The 15,990-nt window shown below is 37.8% G+C and overlaps 1 protein-coding gene across 3 annotated transcripts in view; it reads right to left on the bottom strand.

Annotated features, from left to right (window-relative positions):
• The window catches only part of ROCK1 (Rho associated coiled-coil containing protein kinase 1), a 141,464-nt gene extending 126,911 nt beyond the window's left edge, over nt 1-14,553 (bottom strand). For 2 of the 3 annotated variants that reach the window (XM_033087414.1, XM_033087412.1), the window contains exon 1: nt 13,645-14,490. In XM_033087414.1, coding sequence (XP_032943305.1) covers nt 13,645-13,737 — 93 coding nt within the window. In that variant the 5' untranslated portion in view covers nt 13,738-14,490. Of the gene's footprint in view, nt 1-13,644 lie in introns of all 3 variants that reach the window. The other variant, XM_033087413.1, reaches the window with a different exon arrangement.
• Between the last annotated feature and the right edge of the window lie 1,437 nt (nt 14,554-15,990).

The following is a 15,990-nucleotide window of genomic DNA, read 5'->3' on the forward strand; positions in this document are numbered from 1 at the left end:
TAACTTAACAATTGAGTAAAATGTCATTTTCAATAAAAGATAAGAATAAACTATTATCATTACTTGGGTTTCCTTTGATTGAGGAGTCTCTACCTAATGTAGTGGATATTTGTTGTTTGGGACTGCCCAGGAGGTCATGTCCCTTTCTCTTGGTAGCTGAACTCCAATTTCCACTGTTTCCCTCATATAACTCTATATATCTTGGTATAAGCTGACTTACCCCCAATTCTGAGACTGGAGTACATGATGAAGGCCTACGCTTATCAGCATACCATTCTTCTGACCACTGGGATTGGTTCAGATATGGCACATGAACTGAGTTGGCCAGATCAGTTAGAAGAAACTCTATTTGCAAGTTACAAGGAAAGATATTTTCTTCCCATTGTACCTGAACAAGTAGTCTTAGAAGCTACTGGCCATCTTACAAACACAAGGAATTGTGTCCCTGAGAAAGAAGACAATACTAAAGAAGCAGACTGGAAAACCAGCTCCCAGTCACATCATTTGAGCCCTGAGAAAAAGATTCCTGAAGCTAGAGTTTACCTATGAAGTATTCAGAGGCAATAAACATTCTTTATTGTTAAAGCTAGTTTGGATTGGGTTTTCAGTCCTTTACAATCAAAAGATTCTTAATCAATGTAGGTAAAAATGAGTAGAAATCTCTATAGGCCTTTGGCATTCAAGTCACTAAATTCAGTAGTTACTCGGCAACTACTATAAGAAGGGTGAGCTTGAACACTACAATTACAAAACAAGCCCATTGATTTTACTTAGATTATAATTATAATTCATTTAATTAGAATAAGTACCTTAAAACTATTTGAGAAAAGCTATGTGATGTTAGTAACTTCCTCCTCTTCTACTCCAAAAGAAGGTAGAAGATATGGGGCAGGGGGTTGTGTAAGGTAATGCCAAAAGGCCAGTTAGCATCCTGTAGGATCAGGACAAGCTCCTAGAGGCAAAAAAGTTTTGGGGCCAGGCCAGATGAGCACAGGGTATGAGGGCAAAAGGAACCAAGGAGCAGCTATTTATCATTATCTTACACTATTGTTTTTCTGAGGTTTCAAATCCTGTTTTATAGATGATCACATTTAATGCTCACCATCATGCTCTCGAGTAAATTATTATTAACTCCATTTTACAAATTGAGGAAACAGCTATTGAAGAGTTTCAGTGACTTATCAGAGGTCACAGAAAAGAGGAAAGGGAGAAGGGTGGTGTACTGTTCTTGTCCACCTGTCCCACTGCCTTCGTCTTCCTGGGAACTGCCTCCCCCAAATCTCATAGTTCACACGTGATCTTACTCTCCTTATCACAAGTGATTAGTTGAGGGGCAGGCACCTGACCCAAGCTGAACCAATGAATCTTTTGCTCTAGAGCTTTGGATTTGAGACTCAAAGATTTGAAGTCAGTGGCTAAGTTGGAGCTGTTAGATAACAAAGTTCCAGTGCTCTGGGCAGCCATATTTTCCACAGGTGACTAACACCAGTCTACAGAAAAGACAACAAAAGAAAAAATAACAGAATAAAGAGAGAGCCTTGCTTGCCTTTGAGCCCCAAGTTGCAGCTCTTACTGAAGTTCAACTGAGTCTTACTTTTAATGAGATTTGGTTTACCTGAATCTATAAATTCTTTCTGCCTGAGAAAATTCAAGCTGAGTTCTATCACATGTAACTGACAGAGTCCTAACTAATTCAGAGGGAAAGAATAGGGGAATGGAGGTGGTGGGAATAATCATTCACAACAATCAACAAACATTAACTGAACAATAATATCCAGAATTATGCTAAGCCCTCAAGGAATTCTCAGTAGAGGTAAGACTAACACTCAAAACAGACTTATACGAGATAGCTGTGATCAAGTTCTAAACTACATGAGACAGATTATAAATACTGCAGGAGTTCAGAAAAGAAAACACAGTTGTGACTTATGTTAGACAATAAAGATGAGAAAATTGGTGAGGAAGACATAGGAGAGAACTCAAAGGGAGACCTAGGGCCTGGAACTCTAAGAGCAAAGGTAGGAAAGAGCAGGCAACATGCTGTAGAAAGTGAAAATGCACCTGGAGCAGACAGTCTCGAATTTTGGAGAATGGTAGGAATTAAGACTAGGAAAACAGGTAGGCTAACACCACTAAAGTTAAGAAAAAAAAAGATATAGTATGGATTATACTGGCAAACTGTTAGGGTGTCCCACTAATCCAAGAACGTTGGGTTAAAAAAGCAAAGATCAGATTCAAGAAATATTTCAAATAAAGAATCCCATTCTATTTTTCTCACAAGTTTCCAAGTACTATTTCTAACTACAGGGGAACCTTCATCAAACCTATAACAGAAAAGCAAGGAAAGCAGTGAAACTATGGCACTTACATATAAATTATTTCATTTAATTCTCATAATTAAAACCTATGATGTATTTTCACAATTCTCATTTTGCCAATAAAATATATTCAGGCTGAAAGACATTAGATAACTTGTCCAAGATCACACAACTAAATAAAAAGCTGGCCTGTGGAGTGAGGGGCGGGGGAGGGAGGTGGATAATAAATAATCCACCTGATCAGCACAGAAGTCCTTATCCCGGGACAAGTTATAAAGACATATGTAACGATGACAATGATAGCTAAAATTTACTAAATGCTGGCAACTATGCAAAGCACATTGCCTGCATTATCACATTTAATATTTCTAATAGCCCCATGATTTGGGTGGCCAGTTAGCTCAGTTGGTTAGAGCGCGGTGCTCTTAACAAGGTTGCCAGTTCGATCCCCACATGGGCCACTGTGAGCTGCATCCTCCACAACTAGATTGAACCAACTACTGACTTGGAGCTGATAGGTCTTGGAAAAACACACTTAAAATAAATTTTAAAAGTTTAAAAAAAAAAAGTCTATGATTAATCCTGTTTGAGATGATGTGTTTGAGTCCTAAAAAAGATAAGAACTTTGCCCAAAGTTACAAGGCTAATAAGTGGCTGGCTTGGATGCGATTAAAAAGGAATGCAGACTGGTGCAGACTCTATGGAAGACAGTGTGGAGGTTCCTCAAAAAATTACAAATAGAATTACCATATGACCCAGCAATCCCTCTCCTGAGTATCTACCCAAAAAATCTGAAAACATTTATCCATAAAAACAAGTGTGCTTCAATGGTCATTGCAGCTTTATGTACGGTGGCCAACACATAGAAACAACCAAAGTGTCCTTCGATAGATGAATAGATAAAGAAGTTGTGGTATATATACACAATAGAATACTATTTGGCGGTAAGAAAAGATGAAATAGGACCATTTGTAACAACATGGACAGATCTTGAGATTATAATGCTAAGCGAAATGAGTCAGACAGAAAAAGTAGAGAACCATGTGATTTCACTGATATGTGGCATATAAACCGAAAACAACAAAAGAACAAGACAACTGCAAGAACAAAAACTCACAGACATAGACCATAGTTTAGGGGTTATCAGAGGGGAGAGGGGAGCTGGGCTCTAGAAGAGAGTAAAGGGGGTCTAATATATGGTGATGGAAAGAGAACTGACTCTGGGTGGTGAACACACAATTTGAGATATAGATGATGTATTCCAGAATTGTACACTTGAAATCTATGTAATTTTACTAACAATTGTCACCCCAATAAACTTTAATTTAAAGAGAAAAAAAAAATTACATGGTCTGACTCCAGAGCCCATGCTCTTAACCACTATCCTATTATTGTCTCCATGGCTCAAGATTACTAGAAATATGCAGAGGAAATACAATTAGGGTAAGATACTTTTGGAGTGAATGATAAATACTTTTAGAGTGGGTGATAAAAATCAGAAAAACATGTTTGTTGTCCTACTTTTAAAGTAGTAAAATTTAAGCATTATCAATGAAAGAACAACTAGAAAATATATATACAAAAGAGAATTTCTTGATAAGGTTGAGAATTTAAATAAACTTGTATCTAACTTAATTTGAAGATGGTTTCAATTAATAAATTCTGTATTATACTCCTAAGGAAAACCAAGGGTTCAGAGAATGGATATCACAAAAGGGCCATACAATTTTTCAATTCCAATTTACAGAGTTAATTAGAGTGTAAAATTCAGGGTTTCAGACATCCTCCTCCCCCACTCAATTTTTCTTTCACTATACCATACCCACATTCACGGAATTCAAACAAATGTATAATTCTGTTAGTATTGTTAAGTTTTTGGTGACGGAAGGAGAACTGACTCTGGATGGTGAACACATAATGTAATTTATAGATGATGTGATACAGAATTACACACCTGAAATCTATGTAATTTTACTAACAATTGTCACCCCAATAAATTTAATTAAAAAAAAAGTTTTAACGTAAAAAAATAAATGCAAACTCAAAGTGATGATAAACAGAAATTGGAATTATCAGTATAAAGCATTTTTCTTTTCAAAAATAAAATTTCATAGCTCTATTCACTAAAAAGGACAAGAAGCAATTTCAACCCAGTAGCATTGAGTACTCCTAGTATTCAGATTATGGTATCAGAATATCATTCCCCACTAGGAAACAAGTGGCTGATTTCTAAGTTTGAGGCAACAAATGTACAAGATGAGCCTAGACATCTTATTATACCAAAAAAAAACAAGAAAGCTCTATCAAAGATTATTAGGATCATATACAAATAATATGGAAGTCAATGTAAAGAGACTCCCATTAGTAAAAGATAGGACAACTGAAACATCAGCAAAAATGACAAAAATTGACTGAAACACACCAAATATATTTTTAAATGGTTTCCAAAATGCCAAAAATTAAGAGAGAGAAATAAATAAATAAATAAATGCTGGGTATATCTTCTTTGGTGACCATTAAGAATTGGTCAATGGGTTCTTTTGCATATTAGCTTTTCAGGCAATGGGACACCACAGCAGAAAACTGTAAGGTGAAAGGCCAATAAGGGCAGGGAATATACCGGGGGTACCCCCAAAAAAATGTATACACATGACTTGTGTATCATCTTTTGTTATCAGTATATATAAAGACAATTTTAATACAGTTTTTTTTCCTTTCTTAAAATGTGTATACATTTTTTGGCACCCTCTGTATATTCCCCTAGTTCCCTTACTGCCAGATCAACATGCTTCTACTTAAACCCGCAGCCCGTCAGATAGCCCTCTTCATAGAGCTACCCTCCACAACTGCTCTCTTCTCTTGTCCCTTCAGGTCTAGAGGTGATAGCAGCTCATTGTTAGTCCCAGGGTACTGCATTATCCCTACAAATTTCTTTAAATATTGTCTATACCTTTGTAAATAAGGTCTTTCTTAAATTTCCCTCAAACTATACCATGTCTATCACACTAAAGCTCCAAATAACTTACTCTGAAAAGTTGCAATTAAAGAGGAAGACTAAAACATTAATCCTGTTTATGAATTGTATTTCATGGTAAGCAAACAGTCCTATAGATGATAAGTGAAAATTCTTAAATCCTCTAAACAGAAGAATTACTTTTAGTAAATGTGAAAAGAATGGTAAAATGAGAAAATCATTATTTTGGTATCTCTAAGGAAATAACTGATTCAGCTAAAGATCAGAAAATGGATGAAACCACTAGATGAAAGGATGATGAAGGACGTTACAAAGGAAGTTATTAAAGGCTGCCACCACCTGAACACCCTGATCAGCCTTAGCATCACTAAGGGTGGGCCAAGCCAAATATATGTGCCTCCTGATGTGATGCAAAAGAAAATACAACCTATGAAATACTCGACTAAAAATTCGAAATACTTAAATAAGCTTTTAGATCTATCAACTAGCAGGAAATATGTAAGATACAGGAGCAAGTTAAATGATATCACAAGTAAACCAAAAGGAAAATCCAGAATGTGAAACACTGTGCAGTACCAATGACCTAGTTTTCTCAACAAAACAATGGTGGGAGACAGACGGTGGGGTTAGGGAGCAAGGTTGGAAGAGATGGGGAAGAAGACTGCTCTATTTATTAAAAAGAGACTTAAAAGACCTAACAAACAAAAGCAATATGTGGACTTTGTCTGGATCCAGATTCTAATAAAGTAACTGTAAAAAAGACATTGTTTTAGACAATCAGGGAATCTGAATATAAACTGGGAATTAATGGTACCAAGGACCTCTTAGTTTTGTTAGACATGATAACACCATTGTGGTAATATAAGAAAATGTTCTTTGTTTTGTTTCTTTAAAAAGATGCTTACTGAAATATGTAAGGGTGAAATGACAATATTTGGGATTTACTTTTAAATATTTTGGCAAGAAAAATGGTGATTATGAAATAAGGGTGACAGAATTTTGGAAATTGCAGAATCTAGGTAATGGTGATTCACTATATACTACCTTCCCTACTTCAGCGTGTGTTTGAGATTTTTCATTTATAAACTTACCAAACAAAACAAAAATCCGTGTTCCTTTCACTATAACCATAGTTTTCAAACACTTGAATGTGTCTACTCGGAAGAATCCACATCTCGTGCAGAATCCTAGGACTCATCCCAAAAAATTCTCATTTTGTTTGTCTGGGCACGAGCCCAGATTCCATTTTTAAGCAGTCCTCAAGCAAATCTGATACAGACAATCTACAGCCTCATATCTGAAAACTATCCACTTAAGACTACTTTACCACAAGTCTTTAAATATACCCCAAACCTTAAAGGAAAGGCATGATCATACCTCTTACCTCCCCTTCAAGCCTTACCCCACTCCTATCTGCTCATAATTTATCCTCTTTTCTGAGACTATAAATTCCAGGAAAGTAGAGCCCATGTTTATTTTTATTCACCATGATGTCCCCTGTGCCTATCAGAGTGCCTAGCACACAGTACATACCAAATAAAGTTTTGTTGAATGAATAAATGAATGAATAACAGCAAAGAGAATAAAGAAGAGTTAACTGCAGTTCACTGTGTCAAAATTAGTTTCAGGGAACTATGAGATAAAATTTCAATTTCTTGCCAAAGGTCAATATAGGAAGTATGAAATAAAGACTAGAAATAAAGTAGGGAATAACAATAATATAATAAAAATTAACAGAAATAAAGAGCTGGCACAGATTAGTCTACCTTTTAAAATATGACACAAGTATAAAACAACCTCTCCCCTCTCTGAGACATCAAACTTTGGACATTAATTTGTACATCCAACTTCCTACTGTTTAGAAACTATAATGAAATGTACTCTTATATTTCACAAATCCAAACAAGGCAGGTATATTAGAGACGTAAACTATATTTATACATTTTAAAGAAAATACAAATGAATAACTCAATTAGTACTTTCTCTGTTCAAAAGCACAACCCCCTATAGTTATGAAGAAAAATCACAAATGCAAAAAAAAAATACATGCCAAATGTAATAACTGAAAATTAGTTTAGGATGATCTTCCAAGGCTATATAGCACTAACTCCAAAAATAGCACTTAAAAAGATGGTCCCTATTCTTATATTTCTACCCCAACACCATTTAACTTTTAAATTTTATTTCTTAAATAAATCAATGACACAACTCTAAGTTTTTATGAAAGTATAATGAACAAAGACTCATAGAATTTTTAGAGACACAATAGACATCAGCAATTACATGGCCCAACTCTTCATTTTACAAATGGGGAAACTGAAGCCCCGATAAGAAAAAAGATTTACTTGGTTGCACAAAGAGTTAATAGCAAAACAAGAATATGCCAATGCTCTGAATTTCTAGTCCAGTGCTCTGTTCACTACACCATAGCATAGTTTAAAAAAGTAAATATTTTCCACTGTTCATCTTGTACATATGTGTATGTGGTATCCATCAGCCATGCTCTGCACTTAAACAAAAAGGACGTACCTCTTTTTCAGTAGGATGGGAATGGGGAAGTGGAGTTAATGGACTATCTTCAGCAATAGAACTATATATGTATTTCCTAATATGTGGACTTTTCTGTCAAAAATCATAATAAAATCTCTAGTTTTTACTACATATAGACAGTATCAAAACTTATAATCATGAAACAAAACTGTCAAGTTATGCAAAATCTAATCTAAAACTAAGAATTTACTCTTTGTTCATTATAAAATTTTACATGCAGCTCCTTCCGGATTGAAAACATTTCTGACTCAAGAGATTAATGAATGGCCCAATTCATGTCTCAGCTGTTACTCTGAGCCACCTCTCTATACACCCACAGGGTGCTTGTAGTGCAAGAGGGCCTATTTACGGAACACATACTGAACATATAAAAGATACAGAAAGAGAGCAAGATAACTGAATCTCTACAAACCAGCTCCCAATTGCCTTTCTTAATCAATCTAAAACCTTGGCACAAAGTAGGTATGTTATAAATCATGACTAAATGAACAGTATCCAAAAGCCCCTCCCCATTCTACCGAATCTCATCTAAATGTCTCCATTTTCAGCGATAGTTGGCTTGGACACTTCAGTCAAGTACAGCTGGATTATAAATTTATGGGCATGGCTTGAGGTGCCAAATAAATTACTCTGCACTTAGAGAAAACAATAAATATCAACTTCCAGCCTAAGCACAATGACCAACATAACAGGAATACTATAAATAAGACAAAATAATTACCAATTAATGAACACTTACTAAATGCCATATGCTGTGGTAATTGCTTTATCAATATTATTTAATCCTTAAGACAATCTAGTACTATTATCTCCCCCTTTCCTGAAGATGCAGCAAGCTTTGAGGAGTTAACGCACCAAAAATCATCTAGCAAATACATTGCAGAGCCTACATTTGAATCCAAATTTAGATCCTATACAAAGATTTGCTGAATAAATGGAGTAATTTGTTGTTGTTGTTTTAAATTCTTGCAACATATTAACATCAAAACAGTCTGGTCCACACTATCTAGATGTGCAACTAATACTGGTAACACCCATTAACTCATAAATTATGAAAACTGACAGACATATAGCTTTAAGGCCCAGAGAATTACCTCAGGTTTTTTCATTCCACCACCAATACAATAACCCCAAACGTGATCAATTCAACTGACAGGACATACAGAGGGATTATACAGCAATAATCTAGAATCTGGATTGCTAGCCAGATACTAGCTAGCAAATACTGTTGAAATATACTGTTGAATTCAAATACTGTTGAAATAATCCAAAGTGTGGCCTAGGACTGTCAAAGTTAAAGTTCACAACAAAAATCCAGTTACGTGACAGGGAATGGTATTAATCACATAACAGATAAGCATATGGGAGAAAGCTTATTTCGGAAAAGGAAGAATCTGAGTGATAACACGACATCTAACTAAAGATGTCTGATAGGCAGTCATATATTTAGGATTTAAAACCAGAAAAAAAGACTGAAAAATAAAGATTTGGATATCATGGGCACGGAAATGATAGTAGTTGAAGCTATAAGAATGGATGAACTCCCCAAGAGAGTAAAGAGGAAAATAAGTATTATGGGCCAAGATTGAGGCTGAAAGAAAAAGAAATCTGCAACGAGAGGATGGGTCAAGGAAGTCCAGGAAAGGGGAATTTAAAAAAGAAAATCTCAAAAACAAACACCTGAAACTTCCTTTAGATTTGCCTTCTACATTCTAGAAAACTAATAAAAAATGGTAGCAACAAAGGTAGTAGTACAAAGGTAATAGCAGTGTTAGAACTCGGTATGCACTATTCAACTAACATTGGTTCCCTTCCCCCCTTTCTACCCACACATTGCTACACATCTAGCAGCTAAACAAAAACTAGAAAAAAAAAGTCATGCTCCTAACCTGCATCCTAAAGGAGTGTGCTAAACATCTACAGGCAAGAGCCGTATTTTCAAGAAATGTGAAACCTGAAGACAAACAGAGAGTGCCAAAAAAAACATGTATACACATTTTAAGAAAGGTAAAATAACATATTAAAAGTGTAATACTAAATATATAACCAATAACAAAAGATGAATACAAGTCATGTATATACATTTTTTGGCACCCCCGATATACACCTAATCTTCCCACCCACCTACCTCTGTTCTTGCTTTTTAACTTACAAGTCATATGCATTTTTCCCTCTAGAAAAATTAAGACTTAATTAAACTCTGCTCCTTACTGTTCTCAGAGGTACTCAAAACTATTGACAAATTGTTAACAAGCCCTAGATAAAATAACTCTAAGGTAAAAAAAACGTTGAAAAAAGGAAAACAGTTCTTGATAATCATTATAAACTATAACATGGACCATTAGGTGATGGACCACTAGGACACTGGAAAGAATCTGACTTAGAAAAAACCCAAGGTTGAGAAATTTGGATGATCTAGGAAAGAAGTGAATAGTTACCATAGTATTATTTTGGTATTTGCAGTCTATTTTAGCATCGATATTTGCAATATGAAAAACTGACTTATCTAGTTCTTAAATTATACGAGTATGTGTTCAAGAAAAGGTTGGATAACTACTTACCAGGGCTTCTTCCAGCTACATTATAAATATTAATATACATTAGTATTTCAACAACAACAAAAAAGATATCCAATGGGCAAGGTGGTTTAAAAAACATTTGCCAGCAAACATTTCTAAACCCAAAAGGTTTAGGAACTATCATCACCTAAGAGTGGATCTAGCCAAGGAAGTGGAGAATAAACATAATTTGACAATTTTTGAGATTACAAAAGAAACCCCTAGAACTTGAGTGTTGCACATGGCACATAGTAATACATACTCAATAACTATCAGTTAAATAAATCAACAAAGGCCAAAATAATAGAGAAAGGCAATTAATTTAAAAGTATTGTCCCTACAATACAGGACATGTCCAAAGACCAGAGAGGGAAGAGTAAGAACAGACTCACTGAAAAAGGTGAAGCTACCTGATAGGTCATTCTGAATGGTAGAATGAATGAATATTTAATAATAAACACAAAATATCATGCAAAGAAAATTTATGCTAGACACTCTAAAACTGGAAAAGGGATTTTATCTCCAAAGAAAATTTTAATCTTGACCAAGTTCAGATTAATAAGGTTAATAAAATTTCAACAGCTATCAATAAACAATTATGGAACTAAACAGAAAAAAGAGCCGGGACTATAAGAGTATAAGGTGGTGGTCAGGGGGGAATCTGTTGACTATTTTCTTTTTCAAAATGCTCTTTTAGAAATCCTGGGCTCCAAGATATTTGGTTACCCTAACTCTGAAAAGCCTTGATTGCCTACTTTCTTGACTTTTCTTATTTCTTCAACTTTCATCTTTTGCCCTTTTATCATTGTATCAGTTTCATCTTGCACCTCTGTGCAAATGATTTCCAAATTGTTATTTTTAATTATGAGCTCGGTTTTATATCTCCAATAGTCTACAGGTCATTTCTTTGTAGTTGTCCCAGTATGCCCTCAAATACAGCAAAACTAAAATTAAGTTTACCCCCTCAAATATAACAAGTCTGTTCTTCTCAACCTATTTCCAAACCTGTCTTTGCTGTTTTCACCAGTTTCCCTACAACCCAGACTCTCAATTTTTAGAATCATCTAAGTCTCTCTCTTTGGTTCCCCCTTTTCCTCCCCAACCCTGCCAATCAGGTTCCATCAATTCCTCCTCCCCCATTCTATACCCCAATTTTGGGCTTCAATCATTTCTGGACTATTAATTTTTTTAAAACTCCCCAATCTCACCTCATCTCTCCTCTCTTTCCACATAACCCAACCTTCACATAGCCACCAGATTCATCTTCTCATTCATCCTGGCACAGTCTTGTTTACAAATATTTTATAGACACAACACACTGAAGAAAATCTAAATTCATTAGCCTAACTATTAAATCCTCCACACTCTAACCCCAATTTATCCTTCCAGCTTTACCTTCTGTTCCCCTAAACATGTCATAGCCAGTCATGTCTCCACCCTCTACGTATTCATGCTATCCTCCACTCTCCCTCTAAATAATCTCTCTCTAAATCCTATCCATCATAAAGCATACCCTGGCTCAACTCAGTGATTGCTTTTCAATATCCAAAAACATATTTATCCATAACAACTATTTGAAATTTATCACATATTTTCTCAATCTGTAAAGTGTTTTGCCTCGTTTCTGTGTATGTACATGTGAGATTAGGACTTGTCTTCCTAAATAGATTAGACTTTCAAGGAAAGAGTCCATGACTTACATTTCCTTGGATCCTTCACACTTCAATAAATCTGTGAGGTTCCCACCACATGAAGCTATGGCAAGAGGCTAGGAGACAGCTTTTAAAAAAAAGACTATACCCTTCCTGTAATGCTGCTTCATGGAATAAGGAGATCAAAAGGCAAAGTAAAATCAAAGATACTATATGGGAATTAGATAAATACTAAAAGAAGAATTAAACTTCTTAGAAGTTATAGAAAACCTTACTAGAAAGATGTGTTCTAACTCCTTCCACTTCTCTCATTCAATAAAATGTTTTAAATTGTATTAAGCATCAACCCTCTTTTCTGTTTTTCAATCTGAAGAGCACCCACAATGTGGGGTACACATTTCAAACATACGATTCACCAGACTCATTTCATAGTCAAGGATGTTTACAGTAATTTTGAAAGCTTTGGGGGGAAAAATTTTCTTGTAAAACCATACACATTTAAAATATATAGCGGTATGCAGACTAAAATAAAATGCATGTTAATTTTAAACTACATGATTTTCCTGATTCAAGAGATTTTAAATGGCATTAATTTCTCTGAATGGCATAACAGTACTTTCTTCACTTAATCTTAATTCCAAATATTGTGTACATCTAACATTAATTCTGAGGAGGCTGTAAATTACTATCCATACACATTTTCCCTGCAACTTTAGAGATTATGTGGTTTTTGTCTGGACTAAAATAGAATTCTTATATAACTTTCAGTTGATCTGTAAAGTAAAAGGAGAAACTCGCTTACAGTTTGCAACTATTGGTATTGGAGGAAACTGATAAAACTTAAAAACTCCAGTCTGTCTATGCTAGCAAATCACTGATGAATTTTTAAAATAGAATTTTGTCCTTTCATATCACAAAATCTTCTTTAGAATGTTTTAAAAGTGACAATGTTAAGCACACCACTACCAAAAAAGGCAAATAAAATATCTGCGCAGTACTTTTGTAAACCAACAGTATTGTAAAAGACGTTAATATTGTGATGACCTATTATCAGTTTCCCTGGGATTTTACACTTTATAGTCCAGCAAAAAGTTCCTTCAAACTCAGTTCACCTGTGACATTTTGGCTCAAAAATCACTTCCTCAATATCGATTCTCTGTTGTCACTTCCAAGTCTAAAAACTAAACCCTTAGGAGCTAAATCGCTGTAAATGAAAAGTAGTCTTTCCGATAATACTGTCAAACCAATCACAAAGATTAATATTACTAAAACCTCCATTCAACAAACTATATATATGTAGTAATAACTCTGACGTGGTAACTTTTTATATGATGCCTGCAATAGAGGTTTGTAAGTATCTTTTGTGTAATGATGAACGAGAGTGGTTAGTACAGTCAGTCCAATTATAAACAGGGCCACGGCATGAGATTTCAGTAGTTCTCCAAGATTCTTCGGGGAAAAACAACAGATTTTGGTGTTGTCCAAGATTATGCACGCCTGAAACTTTGTTTTGCAGATGACTAGACTGAAAGCAAGAGGAAGGCAAATACGTACAGAAGCACAGACAAGCAAAAGAGAACTGCGCTACTTACTAGCAAACAATCCGAATTCACTTCCGATTTGGGATCCCGCAGCAGGTTGTCGATTTTTTCAAACCGAGTCTCAAAACTGTCCCCAGTCGACATGTTGCCGCTACAGTGACAATATCCTCGTACCAGCACCAGCAGCGGAAAGCAATTTCAACCAACTTCCTCCCGCGGTGGGTTAGCGGCCACGGGGCGGAGGAGCCGGAACCTCAGGGTCACCAGGTGCGCCCGGTTCCCCCTCTTCCCCCTCACTGAGGGGATCTCCGCTCTCCAAACCCCGGGCCGGGGACAACTGCGACCCACAGCCGCTCGTACGCCCAAAGTCGCATCCCACCCGGCAGCCCCTCACGACAGCCGACAGCGCCGTTGCCACCAGCCTCGTCGCTCCGGAGAGGTGCTTCAGCCTAGCGGGCCCCAGCCGCCTTCGCCATGGAGGATTCCCGATCCCGAGATGGGCAGGAGCGGGGAGAGAAAGAGAAGCAGGGTGGAGACTCCTCCGGGCAGCAGGGGAGGGAGAAGAGGAAAGGCGAAATCGAAGGGCGGGTGCGGAGCTGTGCCAGCTGCCGCAGCCGCCGCTAGGGCCACGGGCCGGGCCCGCTCCGCTCTGAAGCGCTGTAGGCGGTCTATCCCCGCATCCCTGGCTCTGCTTGGCCCGGGCCGACGCACCGATTCGTCCCGACCAAGACCTGGTCCCCGCGGAATAGTCTCACTTTCCCATTTTGTCCGGTCGCTGCTGGGGCGTCTGCCGCGGTGTCCGGCGGGGCAGGGCGAGGTCGGTGCCCGATGGAGACTTAGGGAAAGGCTGGAGAGCGAGCAGTGAGGAAGACGAGTCGGGTCCCGGCGACTGCTGATGGGGGAGCTTCTGGGACGCGCTGCGGCCCCGGCTGCGGAAAGGGCGAGTGGCGACGGCGAATGCCTGGGGGGGTGGGGCGAGGGGGGCCGTGAGGGACTAATATGTCCGCCTTCCTGTTCAAACAAACGGAGACCGCCGGCACGGACTGCGCATGCGGGGCGCGGACGTTCGGAAGGGGAACCGGACTGGCCCCGCGCGCGCGCGCGCGCGCGCACATACGCCGGCGCCTCCGCAGGGCGGGGCGGAGCGGGGCGGAGTGGGATGGAGGGCGGGGCGCGCCCTTGGCCTAGCAGACCGACTGGGAAGGCTGGCAGCGGGGAGGAGCCGACAGGGTGCGGCAGGCGGCACAGCCCTTGCCTTGGCAGGCAGGCTTTGGAGGAACCACACAGGGCTCCAGAGCTGCCGTGGAGGTCCGGGCGGGGGCGGGGGCTCTCGCTGCCTCTGTTCGCGTCCTAGCAGCTGCCCGAGCTCTGCTGCTTCTGGGCTGCAGCCGTCTGGAGAATTCTGACAAGAAAGAAAGGGTGCTTGCTGTTATTTTGGAGACAGGTTTTTTTTGTTTTTGTTTTTGTTTTTTAGGCAGGACGCTGTTTTGCTTGCAAGCACCAGTATTTTAGCATCAACGGGGTTTGGTGTACTTCGTCGTCGGTCCTCCATGAACCTCACAACGTCTATGATTCCTGGGAAAATTACAAAGCAATGCAGTACTCAGCCCTCCTAAACCGATCGTGTGTGTCAGAGGAGCATTAAAATAATCACTCCGGAAGATATAGTCAATAGAAGCCAAGCTCAATTTAGTTTAAAAGAAAATCTCATAGAAAAAAATCATTATTTTTAAGCTATTCATACTAGTTCTACACCATTAACACTCCCATTGTAGTTCTCTTCTTGATGTATAATCCTCCCGTCTCAATTTCAAAACGTTCAGTGAAACTTAGAATTGTGATTTTACTAGAACTAATGTAGATAGAACATGTAAATAATAGGCATTTCCTCCTAATTCAATTGCTTCATTGAATGTGGTGTGGGAGAGCATGAAAGACTTGTTACTCAACCTGCTGATAATGTTCTTCACTGCTTTCAGTAGGAAATCTACCTTAATTTATTTGTAATCAATCATAATTTTGCTCAAAGGTCAAATTAAGGGTTGCTAGAAATAGAAAACGTGGATGTTTTACCCCACACTGGAAAATGCTACAGATAAAACCAATTTTATTTCTACATAAAAAGGCTTTATATAGCATCTGAACAGTCCACCAACTTTCTGATGTGAGTCAGAGGTTAGGAAAATGTTAGGTTGTTTGAAAAACAACTATTCTATTTTCAAGGAATACTTAGATATAAAATCCACTGTGTAAATCAAGATAGGAAGTAAGTTCAGAAAAATTGTATCAAAGACAACAGCTAGACAAAATTCAGGTATTTCATTAGATGCTTTTGCAATGACTTTTCTTGGCTCCAGTATTTTAAACCAGTCATGTGAATTAAATTTATTTTTAAGC

This window comes from Rhinolophus ferrumequinum, chromosome 19 (assembly GCF_004115265.2).
Source record: "Rhinolophus ferrumequinum isolate MPI-CBG mRhiFer1 chromosome 19, mRhiFer1_v1.p, whole genome shotgun sequence".
Lineage (NCBI taxonomy): Eukaryota > Metazoa > Chordata > Mammalia > Chiroptera > Rhinolophidae > Rhinolophus > Rhinolophus ferrumequinum.